Source organism: Chinchilla lanigera, unplaced genomic scaffold (genome assembly GCF_000276665.1).
Source record: "Chinchilla lanigera isolate Chin_1 unplaced genomic scaffold, ChiLan1.0 scaffold00045, whole genome shotgun sequence".
Lineage (NCBI taxonomy): Eukaryota > Metazoa > Chordata > Mammalia > Rodentia > Chinchillidae > Chinchilla > Chinchilla lanigera.
Window position 1 is genome coordinate 4,058,180 of NW_004955446.1, and position 24,438 is coordinate 4,082,617.

The 24,438-nt window shown below is 34.9% G+C and overlaps 1 protein-coding gene across 1 annotated transcript in view; it reads right to left on the minus strand.

Moving 5' to 3' along the window:
• Cwc27 (CWC27 spliceosome-associated protein homolog) overlaps positions 1-24,438 on the minus strand; it is a 197,952-nt gene that overhangs the window by 25,687 nt on the left and 147,827 nt on the right. Inside the window, exons 12-13 of the mRNA XM_005392634.1 lie at positions 9,225-9,334; positions 4,655-4,758 (exon numbers count right to left, since the gene is read on the minus strand). Of these exons, the coding sequence (XP_005392691.1) occupies positions 4,655-4,758; positions 9,225-9,334 (214 nt within the window). The remainder of the gene's footprint in view (positions 1-4,654; positions 4,759-9,224; positions 9,335-24,438) is intronic.

Sequence of the window (24,438 nt, forward strand, 5' to 3'; positions counted from 1 at the left end):
ACATATAAAAGGAGTGTAGAAGTTTACTAGTACAAGTGGTAAGATGAAGCTATGTTCACTGATGGTATCTCAGAAAGAGGTCTCAAAGAAATGACCTCTTAAAAAATCTGCATCCCTAAAACTTCACTAATTTGGCTACTTAGACAACCTGATACTTGTTCTTTCTATACTATGCTGACTCCAGGGGAAGACTTTAAAACTTTTTCAAGCCGAATCTTAGTTTTTAAGACTCCAATCTCTAGCAGAAACAAATTGTCTGAGTGATAGATAAAACTGAATTGTAACACAAACCAAGGTGTAGTAATAAAAATGAAAAAGAAAAATCCATATCCAAAGTTTTAATCATAGGATTATCTTTCAAGTTTTTCAGAACCAAGGATAAAAATACTTAGAGATGAAGTTCCCAAGAAGAAAAGCTCTGTTGAAAGTAGTACAGTTTTATTAAAAGCAGAAGCAAACCAGACTATATGTGTGTTTTAAAGAATTGTACAAAGGTAAAATATTTCTTCTAAAATGTTACCCTCTTTCATTAAGCACTGCAAAGAAGCTTAATTAATTCTTCAAATTCTAACAGCCCTAAAAGCAAGTCTTAAATGATATTTATTTGGGCGTATAAATTGGAATGACATTTTGGGAGGACTACTTGAAAATATTTAGCTAAAATCGAACATGCATATTTACTGACTAAACAATTCCAGTTTTAAAAGTTTATCCTGAGGAAATGGGCAATGACATCCATAGAAAGCTTTTTCTTATATCACTGCTTATAATACTAAAAAATAGAAAGAGTCTAAATATATGAATATAGTCAAGTATATTGTAGCTTATTCTATAATAGAATACCATATAGTACAAAATACTAAAATTATATCATAAAATAATGTATGACAAAGAGTATATTGTGGAGGACAAAAGGCAAGCTATAAAGTTGTGCTATATGATCTTATTTCTGCTTAAAGTATGTATGTGCACAGACATGTTTCAAAGGGTATAAATTCTTATGCATAAATATAAACATATACTTTTATATATTAAGTATAAATTTTTAATTAATATGTACAAATTAATAGTATGTTTCTTTGAGTTTGAGATCCCACCTGATTTTTACTTTACCTCTTTTGAAGGAGTTTATAGTCTGATATTTCTATTATGAATATCTATTACTTATATAATAATCATTAAAATATTTACTGGAGGCAAATATGCAATTATTAGGACTTTTCACATTTTTATAAGACATAGTTACTGTATGTACAGTGAAGGAAAGTGGTGGTGAAGAAAGACAAAGGAGGTGAAAGAAAATGTGAAACATTAGTCATTTTATTATTTTATCATGTATATTTGTTGTAAAGTTTTAAAATAACTTTATGTTTAACAACCTGAAAAGAAACTTTCAATAGATCATATTAGTGAGTAGTTAGTGTTCACAAGACTTTACTCTATTCTCAGAGGTTTTAGATTTAGTGTAAGGAACAGGTGTCTTTCTAGTTTTATGTCTCTTCACTGCTTTATTAGCTACAGCTCCCTCAGAACTGTTTTTGGGAGCTCATCAAGCTTTGTCTAACCAAGCACGAAGTGGCATATGGACTTCATCCACATGGTCATATGAACCCTCTGCCTGCTGCCTCCCTCCATGGGTCTCATCTGTTTTCTAAAACCATGCTTGGAGAAGGGCTCTATCCCTGTAATGTACGCGATGCTGTGGGACTAGGGAATATTGTGGCAAAGAGACCATGTTAGCTGCTAAACTAGAATCTGGTACCATTACTACCACCAAATAGTAGCAATATATATTCGAACAAAAGGAGAATCAGTAATTCTGAGTGAAAAATATCTATCATACATTTCAGCTTAGATCTACAAATAACACTTGTTTAAGTGCCTTGTTAGACAGTGAAATCTGGGAATAATTATCAAATAGCATATACACTGTTTACAATAGAATTATATTTCTTTTCTTTCTTTCCCCCCTCCCACTTTTTTGTTGTTGTTGCATAAAAAGTAGAATGCTGCTGAATGGTACCCAAATGTCTGTTCAATACCATGCCAATACGGCAGCTCAGCCAAAAATGTGAATAGAATAGTTTGCCAAGTAAAAGAAAACAACAAATTGGTAATGGTTTCTATCTTGACAGAAAATGAAAATGATCCCTCAATGTGTGGCCATTCATGCAGACACATAAAAATGTCTTAGAAGCAATCATTTTACCTCAGATAACAGACCCTGACAGAGTAGCACAGCACACTGGCTGACTTTTGCTTCTTAGAAAAGTGGCAACCATGACCTACAAAACGGTCTGGGAACCATGTAATTTATGCACAACACACACACACATGCCATGCATTGATAGTATTTGCTATAAATCATTTTAAGTATAAGACTCCTTTCCTGAGCAGAATATACTTTATGAGAAAGGATCTAAATCACCACAAACTTGATAAAGCTGTACTTTATTTATGAACAGAAATGATGTTGCTGCTTATAAATTCAGTGGTCTATATTGCAATAAAAAGGCATTGCATAAGGGTCATTTGTATTTTGTGTGATTTTGCATTATGCATAATGCTTGAACACTAAAGGTATTTTTATTAGATGTTAGATAAAACAAGTAACAAAAATATTCTGTAGGTGCACAGTACACAAATTTGACTTTCTCTCTAGAAGAATGCAATGGAAAGCACAAATAAACGCCTTGAAGTCCTGTTAATGATTCTTTTAACTTACTTCTGCCTTTTTTACCACTTATTTTTTTCTTCCGATGAAGGATTAGCCAACATTACTGACCAGGGAATTTTTCCCCCCTATATCTGGTGAAGTTTTCCTATTTGTTTAACTTTCTAGTGAGGATGTGAGACAGAACACTGACTGTATGGTTGAATCCCATCAAAAACAAGAATGACACTTTTAAAAACACATGATTGATATCTGAAGATAATGAGGAATTAAAAAATGAGAGAGTACTGAACCAAAGGCTAGGAAGAACCTTGGGAAATTAAATGGTCTTGCCAAGTTGAAAGTAAATTTGAATCCTGTGGGTTATGAGTTTCAAATGAAACTTCTGGGGTTTGAATTTGTTGGTGACTTTCCTGTTCAATAAAAAAGGGCTTAAATGGCTTATAAAAAGGTTAAAAAAAACTTATTGGGCATCAAACTGCTCTTACAAAACACCATCTTGATGAGTTAAGTGTAAATGAATCAGAAACACATGGGTCATATTTCCTTAAAAAATGCATATGGATTCAAAAATAAGGGGAAGAGAACTTGGCAAAACATTTTTTGTGTGGTGGCTGAAACCAAAACATTTAAAGATATTTTGAGACATTCAAGGAATCCAAAATAAAACTAAACCTGTCCAGTCATATAAAAAACAGAAAGCTCTTCTATGCAATATGCACTTATCTCTATGGGTCAATCGACACTAACTGAGCCTTTGCATTTGGCACAGAATTATGGGAGGAGCCAGCTCCTGCCTTCAAGCCACTTTGAATTTAAGTATAAACAAATATTTAAGTACTAGAAACCTGCTACAAGGGATTGAGGATTTTATAAAAATTGGCATCATAACCCAGGTCATGTGCAAACTATAAATTAATTGAAAGTAGACAAGTACTTTCAGGGTCCTAGGTTAGGTAGGCTTCACTCCACTCAAATCGTCATCCTCTCAGCCCTTTCGGTTATAGTTTCTTACAGTTGCAGAGCCGTACGTGCTTAAATGTTTTCTAAGTGTTTTTATGTCTTTTTAAACTGTGTGTCCCAGCTCTCCTTCCTGCACCCTCTAGATTTGTTAGTGCTCAACAAATCTTGCTGACTGGTTTCCTGGAGGATGGGAGTGCTGAACAGTTTGGAAGGAGGGGAGATGCTGCTTGGCCGGGAGCTCTGAGGCCATGATTCTGTGTTGGGGTAATGGCACATGGGATGGTTCAGAGGCTCCAGAGGGTGAGTCATGTGTGGGGGGTGACGCACTGGCCTGCTTGCTGCGATGTGCCTGAGCCAGGGGGCAGTGGGAGGTGCAGGCAGTTAGGTGTGGGGAGGCCTAATATACTGCACGTAAAGTCAACTGGAGGACAGAGGGGTGTGATAAAGGAAACGCGCAGTTTTTATTCTTTTTTTTTCTCCCAGCATAGGATAAAGCTCTAAGCACAGGGCACGTACACATCATTAATTTATTTCTTATCAGTGTCTTTAAAAGCTGAAAAATATCCAAAGATAAAAATAAAATTAACTGTGTATGTGTTGCTAGGCTCCTGTAGATCATAAACTTGAAAGAGGAAGCTAGGATTATGAAATACCTTACTAAGTTTGTGGGAAAGTGTTAAAGTTATTGATTTATTGTCTTTTAAGGTTGTTTCCTAGCTGTTTAATCTGAGTCATATCTTTTCCACAATTTCAGAAGTTACTTAGGGCAGGGATAGTGTTAGGTATCTCTTGCTAGCACAACACTAGAAACACACCATAAACGCTGATTTATTCAGCACCTGGTATGTTTATTTCACTTTATACTGAACTGAAATGAAAAAAAAAAAAAGAGTGCTGAGGGCTCTATAGTAATGGCAGTAAAGTCTAAACAAAGAAAAGTATGACGGAGTGGAAATGTCCCCATCATGTCTCTGACCTGAGCCTGTTCACGGTTAACACGAAGAAATCAAAGCTTACCATCCTTCATCATCTTCAACTTCTGTTTCAGAAACGTCATTTTCAGGAGTTTCAGCAATTGCTTGAGTGAGTTTAGATTTAAACTGGTTCAGCAGTGCAAGAGTCTGAAATAACAATTAGACTGGTAAGTTTTCTGATAAAAGTAAATTCTAAAATAGACACTTAAATTTGGTAAAAAAGAAAATATACTACCTAGATGTGAAATATTCAGATAAATGTTTGAGTCTGAAGGAAAATAACAAAACTGTCTTCAGGCTACAATACTGGTATTAATAAACTTTGACAGTGTCCTATTTGGGCTTGCACTGACATTTTTCCTCAGAGGTAGTTTATCATTTTCTGATTGTGGGAGTTTATATCTGCTTCTGTGGAAGACACTGCAACTTTAAGGAATATTTGCTCTTAATTTTTCTTTTGTGGTACTGAGGATTGAACCTAGGGTCTTTGCACCAAGATACATCCCCAACCCTTTCTGAATTTTTAATTTTAAACAGGGTCTTGCTAAATAATCAAGTTGCCTAGGCTGGGCTTGAATTTGTGATACACCTGCCTCAGCCTCTCAGAGTGTTGGGAATGAAAGTGTGAGCCATCATTCCCAGGTTAGTTAAGCTTTGAATGTCTACCAAACATAATTTGCTATGACATATGGAATAAAAAATGAAACACTACCAACAAATAGTATTTTATATGAAAAATAATAAATAAATAAAATAAACAAATTTTGCAAAACATAAACATATTAATATGGAGAAAGTGAAATGAATGAACCCATTAATCACTGGAAGATAGGTAAGTTGAAATAATATCTTTAGAGAGTTGCTGACATGTAGTAGAAACTTTTCTTTTCTTCTGGTACCAGGAATTGAACTCAGGACCTTGCACTTGCCAGGGAGGCGCTTTGCCGCTGAGCTAAATCCCCAGCCCCTGTAGTAGGAACTTTAAAATGATCATTCCTTCTGATTCAGTAGCTCCAATCCTCTAAATACATTTTAGGAAAAACAACTTGAAATGCACAAAATGGCTAAAGCAACAATATTCATATGAATGGAAACAAATATATTTAAAGGTCTATCAATAAAGAACTACATAAATTCTGTAAAAAGCAATAAATATGCCTTTATCCTATGATTTAAAATTATATACACATAAAAACATTGTAAACTGGCTGTGGTGGCACATGCTTGTAATCCTAGCATTTTGGAAAGTAGAGGCTGAGGATCCTACATTTGAGCCCAGCCCGAGGACCTTAGTGATTTAGTGAGATTCTGTCTCAAAACATCTGGAGATGTGTAGCTCAGTGTGAAGTCCCTGGGTTTAATCCCTACTATCACCATCACCCCCCCTCAGAAAAAGAGGCACTGCGTTCTGCTGTTCAGAGAGAAGGAGGATACAAGTATTATGTTGAATATGTTTAAAAAATATATTTTGGTCAGTTTCCACGCTTTCTGTGAGCAAGAAAAACCAACAAATGGTTGCAATTTTATAATCAGATCCTCTCTTGGTTATACCTTAACAGTGTACTCCAGAATTTAAGCAGAGAATACAACCTAGGAAGAAATTTTTCTAGCCTAGTTTTAGAGTATATCCTTGTGAAGTGAGATAAAGTACTACCTGTCTAAAAAAATCAAGAGCACAACCATAAGTTTGGTTTGTTGAACTCAATATTAATATCCTCATACTTCATATGAGGAAAATGTATTAATAGTTCAACATAATGAATAGCAAACATAATAAGGTATAACAATAAATACTTAGGCTCCAGAATTTATTTACAAAATATCATTAAGATGACAGTTCATGAAAAAGTTAAGTACGTTTTGGCAGCCTAGAACCTGAACTTAACTAACATGAGATGTCAAAATGTCTATGAAACAAGGCAGTTATTGCTACAAAGTGACAGTGAAAAGTGGTTTAGACATTTCTGCAAAATTTAATGGTCACATAAAAAAGAGCTGAAAATTTCCACATTATTATAGCCATTGAATGAAATGAATTTGGGTAAAATTTATAAATTCCAACATTCTAAGGGCCACTAAGAATGTTACAAGTTGGACATTTTATGTTTCTATAGTAGTCACAGCTGTTCACTAACATGTATTTTATTTACTTGATAATAAAGAAAAGTTATTGTAGGAAAATTAGAAAGGAGAAGTAAAACAAAAATAACTATCACCTCTTTACTTAAAATAGCATAGCTAACAATTTTGCAGATATCCTTCAAGGCTTTGGGTGTTATGTTGGTGTTCATATATCTACATCATATGGATTTATTTTTCCATATGCATGCCTCTATATTTAATCTTTATCTTAAAAATCCTATCAGTTTTTAATGGTGAAGTATGTGTACTTGGAAATGTCTTTTCTGAGGGTATAAAAAACAATGAAAACGAAGAACACTTCTTAGTGGAATGATATTGTAAAATTTCCTAGAAAATTCACTAGACCTGGATCTTTCTCCCTAAATTAAAAGTGGCAAAGCAGTTTTCTTTTGGAGCCAATGAACACGCTACATGCATTCATTCAGAAGGATTGTGTCAAATAAAAAATATCCTCTTGGCTCCTCTAGATTTCTACATTCAAGATTGGACTTTGCCTTCTAAAGCAAGAGAAGACACTGGTCAGAAAAGAAGACACCACAAAAATACCAGTGCATATTATAGGGTGAAGAAGATGGCATCTACACGAAAGTATTTCTGTTTGGCATCTGGTGAGAATTACTCAGACTTCTGGCTTTTGCTGAAGGAATGAATGGCCAACCACTTACAGCATGACTCTTCAGCTCGGCGAAAGACTTTTCTCTGCATGGAGAAGTTATTGTGAAGGCCCCTTGCTTTGGCAGACTCTTTTTACATTCCACATTCAACAGTCTCTCTGTTGGCCTCTGTACCTCTAGTCCTGCCCTGGATCCAGTCTATTTTTTCACACTACTGCCAGGTTGGAGGGATCTTCCCAAAATGCAGATGAGATCATGCCATTTCCTTTTTTCAACAGTTCCCCATTGCCCTTAGGATCAAGTAAATCCTTAACATGGCTCAAAAATACCTTGCATAAGCTGACTCCTGCTTACCTCTTCAGCCTTATGCCCTTCCTTCTCTTAGGTATGTTACAGTTAGACTTAACTTTTTTTAGTTCTTTGTAAAGCAAAGGCTTCTCATATACTACTTCTTTCATCTACCCATACTATCGCTTCTCATCCTTTTGGCTAAAATTAAGTGTTGTCTACTCATACTCTGCCTCCCCTTCACCTGGGTAGCTCTTGTTTAACCTTTGAAACTCAGCTGACCAATAATTTTCTCAGGGAGATCTTCCTATATCCTTGGCCATGTTTAGGTCCTACTGTTATATATTTACACAGTTTTCTGCACCTATCCTTTCATAATGCTCACTTCCTTTTATTGATATTACTAGTTTAATAGGCTCTTTTCCCAGACAGCTGAGAGCAGGCAGGAATGTGTCTCGCTGTTGGTCATAAATATAGCAATTAGTACATGACAACTTCTTAAAATTATTTGCTTTCAGGGCAAGAAAAAAAAAAGAAATGTATGTATAAGAGTTATCTGCATCACTTTCAATAGTATAGTTTCTATAGCTGCTGTTCAGAAGACTTTGTGACTCCATGAAAACAAGTCAATAATTTACTTTTTCTTAATTTCATCTGATGTTCCATTGCTTTTGAAAGTTGCATATAACTTAGTACTCTGTAATTAAAATTTCCTACACTAGATTTCTGCTGAACTCTCCCTATGATTATTTTCATGGTAAGTACTAACGCGTGATCCTTCTTTACCAGTAATTATAATACAGTTTCTGATTAGATTAATTTAACCAAATAGGCTTGAGCTTTTTAATTTACTTTTATTTTGCCTGTTTCATTTTTTTTTTGCTTAAAATGGCATATCTAAATATCTATATCCATAGCAACACCAAAAATAAATGATTTTGGTTTGCCCCCTACCTTTTCAACATGAAGGGATGCTGAAGAGATTGGTTTTATCAAGCACAAAATACTACATGACATACACAGCTGACTCCCAAATTACTGAACTAGATTTCTCTCTTTGTATTTTTGATTTCTGACAATTTTCTCTTATTACTACTTAAGACTCAGGAATCACTTGCAAAAAACCAGGGATTTATTACAAAATCCACTAGCCGACCAAATGCCGTATTTCTAGGCAGTATACAAGTTCAAGCTGAGCTGGCTTAGCTGGCATGTGCAAAGAGCCTCTCAGCATTTGCAAGTGCCACTTCACCACTCACAGTGCGCACTTCTACCTGAATTTCTAGGGCCATGTCGTTTCAGAGTTCCTGTGCTTGATACGGGAGTTCTAGGTTGAAACTTGAAAGTATCAAGCTTTTTCACTTTAATGTCTGAACTTTAGAATTTGGACCCTCACATGAGTGGCTGAGGTCCTTGGTCGTGTACCCTACATAAATACATTTAAATATATCCTTATTCTTCTTAGGGAGATAGTGCTTCCCTGTTATATAATCAAATTAGGTTCTGTTTCATAATCCTGGAAGACTATTAAAAGGCAATGAATGACATAGAGATTTTTGAAAAATTCACCTGGTCTTCTCGGGAAGTTCCTTTTTTTGCCTGTTGCTTTCTCAAGGCTTCATACTTTTGTTTTTCTCTTCTGTATTCAGCAACAGCACCATCTGGAGCAGCTTCTTCCTCTGAAAAATAGTAGAATACTCTTAGAGTAAGTAGTGCAATCATATTAATGGATATGTTCATGCCATTAAAGAGGAAGTCCAAATTGGGCTTGGTTTCATCCTCTAATTTCAAAACAAAACCAATAAGCTCCATTGGCTTTACAACCATTTCCTCCACCAGAAAGTGACTGGTATTAGTTGATCAACCAGTTTTGTAAAAATCTTTATTCCATATATGATATTTTAACTGTTTTTCTCACTTGTACTTAAGTTGACTAGACTGTACTTATTTAAATTGACGATAAAAATCACCTATTTCACATTTAAAATTAAGGTCTTCCTAAAATCCAGAAATACTATTTTCTATTGTTCCATCTTACAAGATACAAACTTTCAAATACTGGTTGCTATACAATTATCTGTCACTTCTGTTTCCCAGTTGTAATAACAACACACTTCAACAGGATGGTAGCATATAAAATAAATAGACCTAACAAACAATTTAAGATGTAATTTAGGATAAAATTTAGAATCTAACAAACACTTTAGGACACATACCAGAAAAAAAACAAAAATGACTCTACTAAATCAGGATTTAGAAAGTCAAAGTACAGGTTGCATCCTGTAATAATTCCACATGATGATTGCTTAACATCCTGGTGTTTAAACACAGTTTTGCCTAAGGGGCTGGGGATTTAGCTCAGCGGCAAAGCGCCTGCCTGTCAAGCGTAAGGTCGTGAGTTCGGTTCCTGGTACCGGAGAAAAACCAAAAAAAAAAAACAAAAAAACAACAAAAAAAACCCCAAAAAAACCCCACAGTTTTGCCTAACACAACCTCAGTTAAACTGACATTTAAAAATACTTAAATATATATATATGTATATATATAAATTTGTGACTAAATATAAAACAGCAAAAACTCAACCTATTTCTTCCTGTCTTTGGCTGGCAAACCAAAACAAGGTAGATGTGATTAAGTACACTGGTCATCTTTCTACTCAAGCCTAAGTTTGTTACTTGACTCATTATAACCTAGTTTGTGGAACATTATGGATGTGCAATAAATATATTAATAATCAATCAATACATTTCTTCAAGAGATTTGCTAAAGTATATAATATAAAAATGTAATACTAACAATGATAATAATTGCAAAATAATATAAGAAATAAGTTGTTTATTTTGTGGCTATCTAACATGATTTTGATGGAACCTGAAAGAGTAATCAATTTTACAAATAATTTTATATGGATTCAAGTGCTGTATTTCCAGCTCCACTTCTAAGACTGACAGCTGTAAACGATAAAAACTGAGCACATTAATGAAAAAAAAGCCATTAAATACAGAAATAATACTTGAGGCCCATACACTTAGCAATCTTGCTAGCGAAGAGATGGTGTTATCATAATGAGTATACCTAGGATGATTCTTATGATAGGTTTTTAAAAATGAACAATATTTTCCAAGTGAGTTACGTCTTATCCTATAATAGCTGGATGTGCATTATCCTAGGATAAAGACCAGGCACCTTAACAATCCTAGACGCCTTGCTGGAGGCAGTTAATCCTTTCCCTTCCAGTCTCCTCCCTCAACTCCACCGCGTCTACCTTCAGTGGTTTCATTTGGCTTTAACTACTATTCTTTTAACGTATATAGATATATATTTTTTTTCCTGGTACCGGGAATCGAACACACGACGCCACACTTGCCAGGCAGGCACTGTGCCGCTGAGCTAAATCCCCAGCCCGCTATGTATATTGTTTACTTGACATCCTCCCCTCACCCTCAGTCAGTCGCCTTTCCCACCTGCTCATCATTCTCTCAGGAACGTTAAAAACAGTTTCCTCTCCATTCCTCAATTAATTTTTCTTCCTTAATTCTTGCTCATTCTTTAGGTTTGGCTTGGTTGGCACTTAGTTCATGAAGCCTTTCTGATTCCAGTCATTAAGCCAGGTGTGGATGTTCTCCTTTGGGCTTCTGGAGCACAAGCTGGCATGTCTGCGTATGGCACTTTATTGTAATTTTCTGTTTCCTCTTCTTTAACCCTTACCGGACATTAAACTCTTTGAAGGAAAGTCTTATTTCCCCAGCCTGTAGGAGAGTGCTTGACCGACAGACAAGTGCTAGCAGTTTGACACAGTAGACAGTCAAGTAAATGAATGAATAATGGCAAAGGAGAGGGGAAATTGAAAGGCAGCAGGAGAGCTTGACCCCAGAGCCTCATACATTACTGGAGTATTTGCCACACTCTTGGAATCTCCGGCTGCACTGAATTTAGAGTGATATTTCTTTCCTGCCATTTCCACATCGCAGGATCAGGATTGCATTAAATCTGTATGACAATTTTGGAAGTATGGCCATTTTCACTATGTTGGTTCTTCTCATCCATGAACAAGGGATATCTTTCAATTTTCCTATAGCCTCTTTGATTTCCTTTTTGAGAGTACTGTAATTTTCAATATATAGATCTTTTACTTCTTTGTTAGGTTGATTTCTAAGTGTTTCATTTTTTGGGGTGCTATTGTGAAAGGTCTGATTTCCCTAATTTCTCTCTCAGTTAGTTTGCTGTTTGTGTACAGGAAGGCTATTGATTTGAAAGTTGACTTTGTATTCACCTACGCTAATAAATTTGGTTATTAAATCTACAAGTCTTTTGATGGGAGTTTTTGGGGTCTTCTATGTAGAGTATCATGTCATCTGTGAATAATGATACTTTAACTTTTTCTTGCGAGTAATGATAATTTAACTTCTTCCTTGCCTATCTTTATTTCTTTCTCTTGTGTGATTGATCTGGCTAGTGTTTCCTGAACTGTATTGAGTAACAGTGATGACAGTGAACACTTCTGCCTTATTTCTAATTTTAGAGTGAAAGGTTTTAGTTTTTGACCATTTAGTATGATGTTGGCTGTTCATTTGTCATAGAGAGCTTTTATCAGATTGAGATAAAGACCGTTGATTCCAGTGTTATGTAGGGTTTTTATTAAGAAAGGGTACTGGACTCTGTCAAATGCTTTTTCTGCATCTACTGAGATGATCCTGTGATTTCTGTCCTTGGTTCTGCTAATATGGTATATTTCAGTTACTGATTTGTATATGTTGAACCATCTCTGAATCCCTGGGCTGAATGTTATTTAGTCATGGTGTTTAAACTTCTTGATGATTTGTTGTATTCTGTTGCCAGCATTTCACTGAGGATTTTTGTATTTTGGTTTTTTGACACACAGTATCACTATGGAGTCAGGATGGCTTTGAACTTGTGGCAGTTCTCCTGCCTCAGCCTCCAAGTGCTGGACGTACACAGTTTAACTACTTTGGTATTGTGTACAGTATATAACTTCTACTGCAATCAAGATAGAAAGCAGCTCCATAGCCCTAAAAAGTATCTAAATGTCCCCCACAGCCAATTTTCCTTCTCAGGTACTGGGCACCAGTATCTGCTCTCTGTCATCACAGTTTATTCATTACTAGAAACTCATATGAATGGAATCATACTATATGTAGTCTTTTATGTCTGAGTTTTTTCACTTAGAAAATATTTTTGCAATTCTTCTATGTTGTTCAGTATGCCTTTACCTTACTGAGCAGTATTTCATATCTTCAACTATATCTGGTACTGATATTCAACTCTGGCCATTTTAGTGGGTATGAAATGGATCTTGTTATGGTTCTGACTCATTTTCCTGATATGTAATATCATACTTTTATGTGCTTTCTTGGCCATTCATATGTTTTCTTTTGGACTGTGTTCAAATCCATTGACTTTTTCTCGTATTAATACATTTTAACAGTATACAAATATATTGTAGGTATAAGCTGCCTGTCAGAAATATAGTCTGTAAATGATTTCTCTCAGTGTATGGTTAACCTTTTCATTTTCTTAAATGTGCCTTTCACAGAGCAAAAGTTACATTTTGAAGAACAGAATTTTACCATTTTTGCATTATAAATCACATTTTCATGCATTATCTGAGATCTTTGCTTGCTCCAAAGTCACAAAAATTTTTCTGTATTTTCTCTTAAAAGTATAAACTTTTGTCTCCTTTCTTCAGGTATATGATTTATTTTGAGTTAGTTTTCGTGTATGGTGGGATTGAGGTTATTTTTATTATTCCTCTATGTAGATATCAATTGAGTCAACGTCATTTATTTAAAAAGGCTTCCCCTCATTGAACTATCAAGGCACTTTTACTAAAAATCAATTGATCATGTATGTGTGTCTATTTCTAAATACTGTCTTCTGTTCCCATTAATCTATATCTGTCCTTTTGCCAGTACACTATCTTGATTACTGCAGGTTTATATTGAGTCTTGAGATCAGTTAGTATAAAACCTCTAACTTTGGCTTTTTCCATATTATATTGGTGATTTTTGTTCTTATGCACTTTGATATAAATTTTAAAACCAGCTTGTCAATTTCTTCAAAAAAATTTGATAGGAGTTTTGATACTAACTACTATCAATGTATAATGAATGTATGCATTAGCTTGGAGAGAATTGCAATCATAACAATATTGAATCTAGTAAAATTGTATTGAATTAGGCTGTTTCTAATACAGTCCTCTTGGTTCCAGCCATGATATAGAGTGGTGGTGCTAGATGTGAGGTAGGAGTGGGGAGTAGTTATTTGTTATCATTTTTAACTATCTCAAGATTTATATATCAGAGATAGGAATGTTCTGAAACAAGTATAGGTAATTTCAGAATGATTAGCTGATATTCATTCCAGAGGGGAAAAAAAAACATGACATAGGAAAAATAAAAATTAGTTTTTACAGTATAGAAAACAAATATAGCTGCACCTCTCCTCGTACAAATATTGAAAAAAGAATGTGCAATGTAATTCTCACATGAAGATTCACTGAACACGTCAATGAACAACTCCCAACCAAAATGAGCTAAGTCATCAGAAATTATTTAATAAAAAATAACAAACAAAATTTTTTATTAGGCAAAATTTCCTACACAAATGTAGAGAGAACAATATAATGAACCCCTTTACCAATTACGTACCATCAACAGTGTTAACCCATGGGTAATCTTATTTAATTCAAAAGGTTCTTAAGGGATTAAAACTAGCACTAAAACAGGAACTGATACTCATATGCTTCCTCTGGTGGATATAAGGAAAGAATCTGTGCTCTCAGATTCCAGCACGGAAGGAGCCAGTGAACAGACACCAGGGTGAGGCTGATCAGAATTTTGCTTCCACAGTTTTTCCTTTGTGTTACAGAGACAACCTGTGCCTTAGTATTTTCAGGTGTAAAATGAAAATAATAATATTACCTAACTTGTTATAAAGATTAAATGAAATACTTGTGAATGCTTAACAAATTGTTATTATCCCATTCAGATTAAAAAAAATGTGACGGTATGAAAATACACTTGCATATATTGAGCATTTATGTTAATACTATATATTTTTTTTCTGTTATGATTAACTTTGATAAACTCTCAAGGAATAGTGTGCACTCTTGTTCAAGATAGACCTATCAGGCTGGAGAAGTGGCTCAGGGCACAAGCTCCTGCCTGGTAAGCGCAGGGTCCTGAGTTTGATTCTTGGTGCCAAAAAAAAAAAGATAGGTCTATCATTAGCTTTCCTCATACAAACATAGTTCCATATCGTATTTTTTACTTTGATAGAGGGAGAGGGTAATTTTTTTGCCAGACTATGAAGCTATCTGTGTTTCAAAAATGGTGACAAGGATTCCTTAGTAGGGATACCCTTAAGTATGTTAATATTTTAATTTTACCTCCCACATATTCACTTATATGGAAAAGTTAATTAAGACAACTTTAATAAATTACTTTATTTCCTTAGTATTTGTCAAACCACATTCTTTTTATATTTTCTAACCATGATAATGAAAACACAGGTATATAATCAGATATATCTTAACATAGCTGCACTGATAATATCTTAATATTGTAGCATTACTCATCCTTTATAAATGAATAGTTATAACCCACTTCATAAATGTGTTATACAAGGCAATTAGTGGTGGTGATGGCAAGCACCTGAAAAATGAGTAAGATTCACTCATGAATTTTAAGATCTCTTTGATACAATCTCTTCTGTAATAAAAAGCAATTTTAAAATGATGAAGTGGAGATATATATTCTCTAGATGTCTAAAATGGATTGCAAAACCGTATTACTTTGAAAAACAGTTTACAGTTGGATAAAATTTTAGGACTTTTTATTGTTATGTAAATGATCCCACATCAAATAACTAGCGTAACTTTATCTTTTCACAGGGTTTGAATACTGTTTCCAACAGTACCTGGATTTACCCCATCTTTATATCCATTCTTAGCAAAGGTCTAGTTCAACAGCTTTCACAAAAGATGGACAAACTCTACAGAATTCTAGAATGCTATCCATTCCTCAATTGCTAAATCAACTATCCTCTCACAAAGTCTTGAGCTGTAACCCTATCCTAACTGCAGCTAATGGCTTCCTAAGGGAGAAGTGTGTAAAAACTGGTCTTTTAACCCTCAGGTTATGAGTGAGACCATTTTACCTTTCACACAACTGACTGAATTCTATAATGAAAGTTCAGAACTCAAATACTTGGTGCCTCAGGGTTGAATGGGAAAATCAAAGGCTAAATCTTATCATTACATAGTTGTAAATGCTTTGCTATTCTTCTGGGTAAAGAATGCTCTAAAAGATCCACAGATTCTTTAGTTGCTCAGGAGCTACATTTTTTGGCTGCAGTATCTTTAGCTTTGACTACTTGAATGTATTCTGGAGCTTCTGATTGTATTTATTAATCATTTAATTCCAACTTGATTTATATTTTAAATGTTATGCTCAATAGAGGTATAAAGAAGTTCCACAGGCTACCAATTACAGGTGAACTAATTAGGAGCTGAGAGAAACAACTGAGCTACACAAATTTGACATGAGGGAGGGACAGATGTTTGGATAACAGAGGTTGTTTTAAGGGTGATCTCCTTAATTTGCCTATTTCCAGAATATACAATCTAAGCAGTGAAGTATGTAGCACTTTGGCATGTGCTGATTTTATACTGCGATAATGTTCACAAACAGCTAAAAAAAAAACACAAAAAAGGTTCTTTAAAGTGCTGATGAAGGGCAACTGGATGCAATTATATGTCCATATGCCTCCATACAGGGTTACTTGATTTGATGCAACTCTAGATTAATTAAGATGCCACATACTACTAAATGTTCTTCACTAAAATATTCTTTCAATAGAATCAAAGGAATAAACAATATTTTATGGAAATGTATCTTATTCTAAAATTGTAAAAACATTTTCTAAAGTTAAATTTCATAAAGTTAATACTAATCTAAATATTCTAATAGAATACTTAAATCATTAATTCTTACAAAGCAATTTTCCTGTCGAAAGTAATACTCACAACTGCTTCCCAGTACATGCACTCCCTGTCCTGTATCAATTTGTTAGTGAGTTCCTTCACTACATCCATAATAAAAAAAAAATCAAGATTTGGTTGACACCGTTCATAGAAATTGCTGGTGAAAAGACTGAGTAGGTAATTTATTCCTTTTATTTGCCAACATGAATCTTTGTTTTTGTTTTTGTTTTTTTTTTTGGTTTTTCTCCGGTACCGGGAACCGAACTCATGACCTTGAGCTTGCCAGGCAGGCGATTTGCCGCTGAGCTAAATCCCCAGCCCCTAACATGAATCTTTGAATCAAGAATAAAATAATAAAATTTAGCTGAGGAAGACTGATTCAATGCAAACTGTCTGAGGTCAGAAAACCTGGCCAGTAGTATTTTTCATAACATAGATGCCTTCTTAAAATTCTTTTTAATGATGGAAAATATACTAGGTAAATATAAAAATCCAGTCCAGCTTATGGTATGTCAATTTTTTTCCCCTAGAAGTCATAAATCTAAACAGTCAAGGCCAGACAAGCCTAGGCAGTCACATCACCTCTGGGTAGACTCACTGCTGCTCTAGTTTCTGGTTTTGTGAGTTTTTCTTTTTTAATAATCTGTGGTTTAAGATGTCTTTTCCTTTCTGTTTTCATTTTTAGCCAAAATGAACAGGTAAATTGCTTGAGAACAGCTGTGAGGTCTAGTGATCTCTCACCATATAAATCTGTAATAGCAGCATTAAACTTGCTGAAGTTCTTACTCTACAGCATGGAAACTGTAATTCAAACATTTTATATGGTACATATAACCAAATGCAATGACTTCTGCTACACAAACCCAATATGTAAAAAAAAAAATCAAGACAACAACAACAACAACAAAAAACAACTAGTCACCTCTTCTGTTTCCTAGCTGGGTATATCATAACAGGGTACAGTGTGATTGACTACGATTAATCAGAGGACATTCATTTTTCATGTTTTTACTTCTCATCATTTTACTTTTCATTACTTCTAATTTCTCCAGCTCTGTATTTCTCTTCACTAATTCTCTGTTCAATTGTTTTTAATCAGTTTTTAAAGCATAAATCAAGTCACTGATTTTCATAACTATACATTTTATCTGTAGAAATTCTATTTGCTTCTTTTCAAAGTCATCTGTTTTTTTCACAGTCTTAGTCTTTTATTATGATTTTAATTCTCTTAAAAATCTCTTTATTTCAAACACATTTATAAGGCTGTATCTTTCAGATTGTTTTGGGGATCCTTCTGTTTGTGCATCCTTACTCTTTCCTAGAGTGGTCATCTCTCTAAAGTATTTTCTAATATTTTATTGTGAGTTTATTTTCATGTAGGATTGGATCTTCATTCTATTTCATAAGAATTATTGGCCCCCAAGACTGTGTAAAAGTTCTTTCCAAGAGGTTTTGACTTGTTTCTGTCAGACAATCAAAGGGTTCCATTGTTCAGAGCCTTTAGTTCCATGTCAAATTCTTGATTTAGGATTCTTACACCATATAGGCAACGTACATTTCAGATTTTATATCTGTGTCTGTTAGAGGTTTAGTTTTGACTTTTTTACTGAGAATCCTTCTTTCCCCTCTCCTCTTCTCCCCTCTCTTCTCTTTTCCTTTCCTTTCTCCGACACTAATATCTGCAGAACAGTAAGCTTCTTTGTGGACTTCCTGACCAAGTAGACAATTTTTCTAACTCCTACCTCTCTAACCCAGGTCCATATCTTCTATTCAAATGAGAGAGTGAAACTCCAGTGTCCGCATATTAGAGTCTACACCTGGGTCCAATATATGCCCCCAGTAGCTACAGTATCAGCTTGCTTACCCTTTGTTCCTGCTATCTAGGATTTCCCCCACCCTTCTTAATCTTTCCCTCCCTCCTACTCACTGTCCTTCCCCCTCTTCTTCCAATTTTCTCTCACTCCCCCTTTCTTCCTTTCTCCTCTCCCTTCTCTTCTCTCTCAAGGTTGGCTAAGCATTTAAATTGGACTATATCGTATTTTAGCCAACACTTTTATATATCTGTACAAGAAGAAGTTCTGCGTTAGCTCAGTCCCTGTTAGCAGTGCAGGGAATAGCACATTCATTTCTCATGTGCTGGATCTTCCTTGAAAAACAAAAATTGAATAGGCAACTAGATGACTTTAGTGACATAAAATTGGCTAACTGCACAAGAAGTTACAAAAATTCAGTTTCTCTAAGTACACAGTGTTTTACTTTTCTTGTAATTCTCATCATATACTGGATGATGATTCCTATATAATAATGATGCAATAATGACTACTTATTATAACTGAAATTTCTATGAAACAGATGCTAAATAAGTAGGAGTTAAGGGTAAAACAACAACAACAACTAAAACAAAAGAACATTTACTAAGGGCCTACTTACTATTTTAGGCACCATGCCAAGGTGTTTTGATTATCTGTGAAGAAAGTATATATAAGTTTGTTTTACAAATGAAGAAACTGTAAAGGATCACAACTGGGATATGATAAAGCTGGGGTTGAGCCCAGGTCACATAATCCTAAAGGCTCACACAGTGTCCTACTGTCTTCAGTTACAACTTAAATTCAGAAAATAAAATTCACTAAGTATTCTTTGTGTGCCTGGTATCCAGAGAGATGTTTTGGAAGAAATGTGAAATATATTATATGAGCATTTCACTCCAGAACATAATCTAATGGGTATAATAAACCTAACATATGTGAAAATATTTAAGAAATCAAGCCACTGATTATCATGTAAGTATCGAATTTTGGGTCTGTGGGTATAACACCAGTATCAGGGAGGGCTTAAGAGACTGCCTATGTTATAGCATTAGAATTAGTTTTTAAAAATCTATAAGCTGTCCATGAGTTAGATTAGGAAACTATAGGGAAGGGTTTGGGAAAGGGACTATCCCACATCACCACAACCATCAGTTTATTACTGGAGAATCTAGTAGTATAGTTAAGTGGTACTTTGACAATCTTCTAACCTAACTTCTCAGTTTATAGATAAACTAAGGTCCAGGTAAATGAAGTTACTTAGCTAGAATCCCTTGTGGGTTAGCAGCAGAGCCTGAGCTAAAACTTATATCCTGACTTAGCTTAGGTGATAAGCTAGTAAGATGGAAATCTAAGTATATACTATACCTTTGCTTCTGAATGTTATTAAAAATAAAAAAGTGCCTATTCCTTCCCCTAGGTCAGTGATGGACAACCTTTTAGAGACTGAGTGTGCAACTTGCAACCCAAAACCCACTTACTTATTACAAAATGCCAACACTGAAACTGAATGTGAATAACTGATGTTTGGCCTCAGGGGCAATTTGGCTTGCGTGCCAACAGAGAGGGATCTGTATGCCAACTGTGGCACAGATGCCGAAAGCTGACCACCACTCCCAGAGGTAGTGCTCAGAAACTTAATCCTTACTCTATGGTATTTGGAAGCTCTTCATTGGTTACCTAGGTAATGAACCAACAGTATCCAATCAAAAATCTCACTTTACACAGAAAAGATCTTACAACCTCCATTGTCTCAGAACCAGCAGCTGCAAATTCATTCATTCATTCAAAACGAAACAAAACAACACAATGTACTGAATAGTTCTTATGTGTTAGAAACTGGCAATAAGTCTGCTCATAAATGATTTTAAATAGCTCTGGATCTAGTATCACAAGGATATGTTTGCAGAATTCCCATTATAAATGAAAAAATCTATAAATAAAGGTGGTATGGTAATGAAGTATCATTTGAATAACAAAGGAAGTAGACTTTAACAAATATGAAAACAGTAATACTACTGATGTCTAGTTGTATATTATTAATACATTCTGGAAACTGCAAATCATTTTTAATGCAATCTTTAAATACAAAAGATATTAATTAATTCCCAGGAAAAGTCTCAGACTTTAAATTAGCTCATATGATGACTAAAAGTTTAAGTACTCACTAGTCCCAGATATAGTAAGTGAAATACTTTTTTAATCCTCATATCCAACAACCTTATGAAGAAGAGATGTTATTAACACCATTTTGCAAATGAGGAAACAAAGGTAGTAGTAACAGATAAAATAATTTACCTCAGGGATCATGAATCTTGAAATATAAACCCATGTAGCCTGGGTCTAAAATATAAACTTGTATCTGGCTATAAACTACAAACTTATAACTAGCTTAGTTATTTCTTCTTCATGTTAGATAAAAATAAAAACTTAGAAGAAAATATCCTAGGTGGACCTAGAAAAGAATCAGATAACACGTCCATGTCCTGATAAAGTAAAATCCTAGGAAAAAGGGCCACACATTCCCCATAGACTAGAATTATATGGTTCAATGGATAAGAAAGCATAACAGAAGAGCAGTCTGCCAAATATTGGGTTTACTCAAGTCATTTTCACTCAGGAAGAGTGCCTTCTGGCTTTTTCTTGATCTTCCCCAGTTAATCACATTTTCCACTTATTTGAACCTTTAACACACCTTGCAGTACCCCAAGCACTAGAAGTGTTGTCTCTGTCTACATCATCTCTTTGACTGTAAACTTACATATCAGGAACTGCTGTCAGTGGCACAGTGTAAATGTTTTATGTGCTCAACAGATAATAACTAAATGGGCAGATTCATCATTGTTACGTCTAGAATTAAGTGCCTAGAGTCATGTTATTACTGTTATTAGACAGAATAAGTCCCTGAGGGACTTGCACGTCTTAGGAACCCTATGATACAACTACTTTTTCAACAGATAGTTGTCTAATTAAATTGAGTTATAACAGACTAGATAATTTCTAATACATGTAAAATAAGAGGTAAGGGGAGCTGGTGAAATTAACTTGAGGGCAGTTGCCCCTGATTGAGGGCTCTGGGCACTGAGCTTTCTGGAAGCTAAGTACATACTACACCTTTGTTTCTGAATGCTATAAAGATTTCCCCTAATCCTTCCCCTAGGTGGTAGTCAGAAACTTAATCCTTGTTGCACTCGAAGCACTTCATTGGCTACCTCTACAGAAGCCCTGTAAGAGTTGCCCTACCATCTCTTCTACTATCTTCCTTGAGGAGCTGCTGGGATAAATGACATATTTTTTTCTCTTCCAGGCAGAATGTCTTTTGTTTTGTTTTGTTTGCTTTATTAAGAAAATACATAATGGAAATGATTACAGTGGAAAGAGTCTGTAATGTTAAAATGGCAACCCACATGCGATATAGTTTTACCACTTATTTTTCACAACTATAATCCATATTTATCACGGCCACAGGTTAAATCCTTACTATGTTTGTTTCAAAGATACTCATTCAGATGATATCATCAAAAAGCAGAAAGAGAGTGACAATCTCGATCCAATGAGATTGCCAAAGTGAAAATTTCTTCATAATAAGGGAAATATTCACTGGGGGGGGCACCTCTCATTCTACGTGTGCACATTTACAAAAACTGCACAGGTAGATACTAAAAGTTTAATTTTTCTGTATGGAAATCTGTACAGATTATTCCTTCTGTCTAACCCATTTTCATTTTCAGCTACAAACAGAACAATACTGGCTCCACCTGGTGGTCAATAAGCCTCTATAGTTCTGTGAAAATTAGTCAAAGGGGCTAGACAATTTATCTGAAATACACTTGAACATTGAAGTATGCCTCCAGATTGAACACTGATTAAATGCAATTTGGTCTAATTCAGATAAAAGTGTTAATTTTTTTCCTGAAGTTTATGTTAGTTTCGTTGCTTTCTATTATTTTGGGGCATAAAATAATTCTAAAAATAAAATAATATAGACTATTTCCTCTGCTCTTTGTTAAATTGAGAAATGCACAGGTAACAAGTTGTTTCAGAGAATAAATTAAACAGTTAAAATTTATCCAGACTTTCACACTGTATTTTATTTTACAATATAAAGTATACAAATATGCGCTGATTTTCAGCTTTTTTCCCTATTAGACATTTCCAGAAAAGTAGTTTATAAATTCAGATCTACGTAGTTATCATCTACTTGATACTAAATCTTGACTTTTAAATTCTGTTTAAGAGGGGTATATCTATAATCATAACATAAAATGAAAGACTGAGATTCAGAGTGGTGAAATGATTGTTAAGTTGGGAAAGTCAGAAATCAGACTTTCTGACAAGCCCATGTTGCTTCCTTTTCTGTGCCTCTGCAGTGCAAACTCACTGCAGGCGTATTTCATCACAGTCTAATAACCATTTTGGAGCTATGTAGATTTATAGCACAGTGTGACCATTTATGAAATGGGAAGTATTCTGTTCCATTCATATGAATTTAAGTAATCTTACCTAATATATTAAAAAGATAAAGAATTTTTAAATCAGTAAGACAGGTTCTGAACAAAAAAATAAATTGGTGTAAGTTGGGTTTATCTTTTACTAAACTGTGGATTTACTGTTTAAACTTAGTAGATAGACTCTATCAGATAGATTCCGATAAGGTTTTTACTAGATAGTTCTCTATTCTTAATGATTCCAGGAAACAAATGCAACACAGAAATAATTACTGAGGGTTATTGAGGAACAATGAATGGCTTTTCTAAGGGGGGCTCCAGCTTTCTACCTCGCAGTTGTAGTCTGCTCATCTTGTTCAGGATCACCTCTCCCTTGGACAGATCTCTGGACCAGCAAACAGATATCATTACTCTCAGGTCCCCTTTTCTATATGGTGTGACCTACAATTTTTATAGCTTGATGGTCATTATGATAACACCCACAAGTTGCCCTAATCACTCTAGATGTATAAATTACAAATTATGTATGCTGTGTTGTAGCAATAAGAAAATCCCAAATTCTTCAGGATAAAAAGAATTCATGAAGCCATCCAGATATGACTACAGAAAGGACAGCTAACTAAAACTGTCCAAGGTTTTGATTATACCAGTAGATTAAACACTGCAGGATATGTGTTTCTAAAGTACTTAAAGGAAGGCCTTATGGTTCTGTAATACACTGAAGCAATAAAGTGGCTTCTAAAATCCAGAAATGACCATTACTGTTAGCAGCATCACTAGCTTTTAGGACCTGGCATGTGTAAGATACAGAACTAAGAGTGCTGCACATGCTTTGCTCATTCTGTAGTGACAGGAGGGCTATTCTCATCCCTATTTTATGCATGAGGAAGCAGAGGTTGAGAAAGGTTAAGTCTTGCCCTAGGTTATCCGGCTAATAAACGATAGAGCAAGGATTTGAAATGAGGGCCGTCAGACTTCAAAGCCCATGCTTTTTAGACTCTATTACCCAGCGAACAGTTATGGTTGGGGGTAGGGTGGGTGACACGGTATGTATGGGAGTGGAGGAAACGACACTTCCCGGAGTTAGAAGTGCGTGCACTATAGAAGGGATAAGACATATTAACTGTGACACAGAATAACTGCTGAAGGTATAAAAGCAACACAGTGCAGAATGCACAGGAGGAAGAGGAAAATTGCGCTTTGAAAATGAAGGGTGGGTGAAGAAGATGGGGAATGAGGAAAATAAAACAAAACTTTATCATCAAAGTCACTGAATATCAGAGTAAGGAACTGAAAGCTTGTTTTGTTAAGCAATGAGACCCACATTTTACACTTTTCTGATGTATACTGAAAAAAAAAACATTTATAAGTGTCTGTGAGCCTTTTATAAAATGAAATGAAACCTGCTGAACCTCCCTAAATGAAACTGTTAGAATGGATGAACCCATTTCAATGATCTTTCAAAGTGCTACTTTCTTATTATAGTATTAGCTTGAGTTAGTCAATTTTTACGGGCTAAAGTT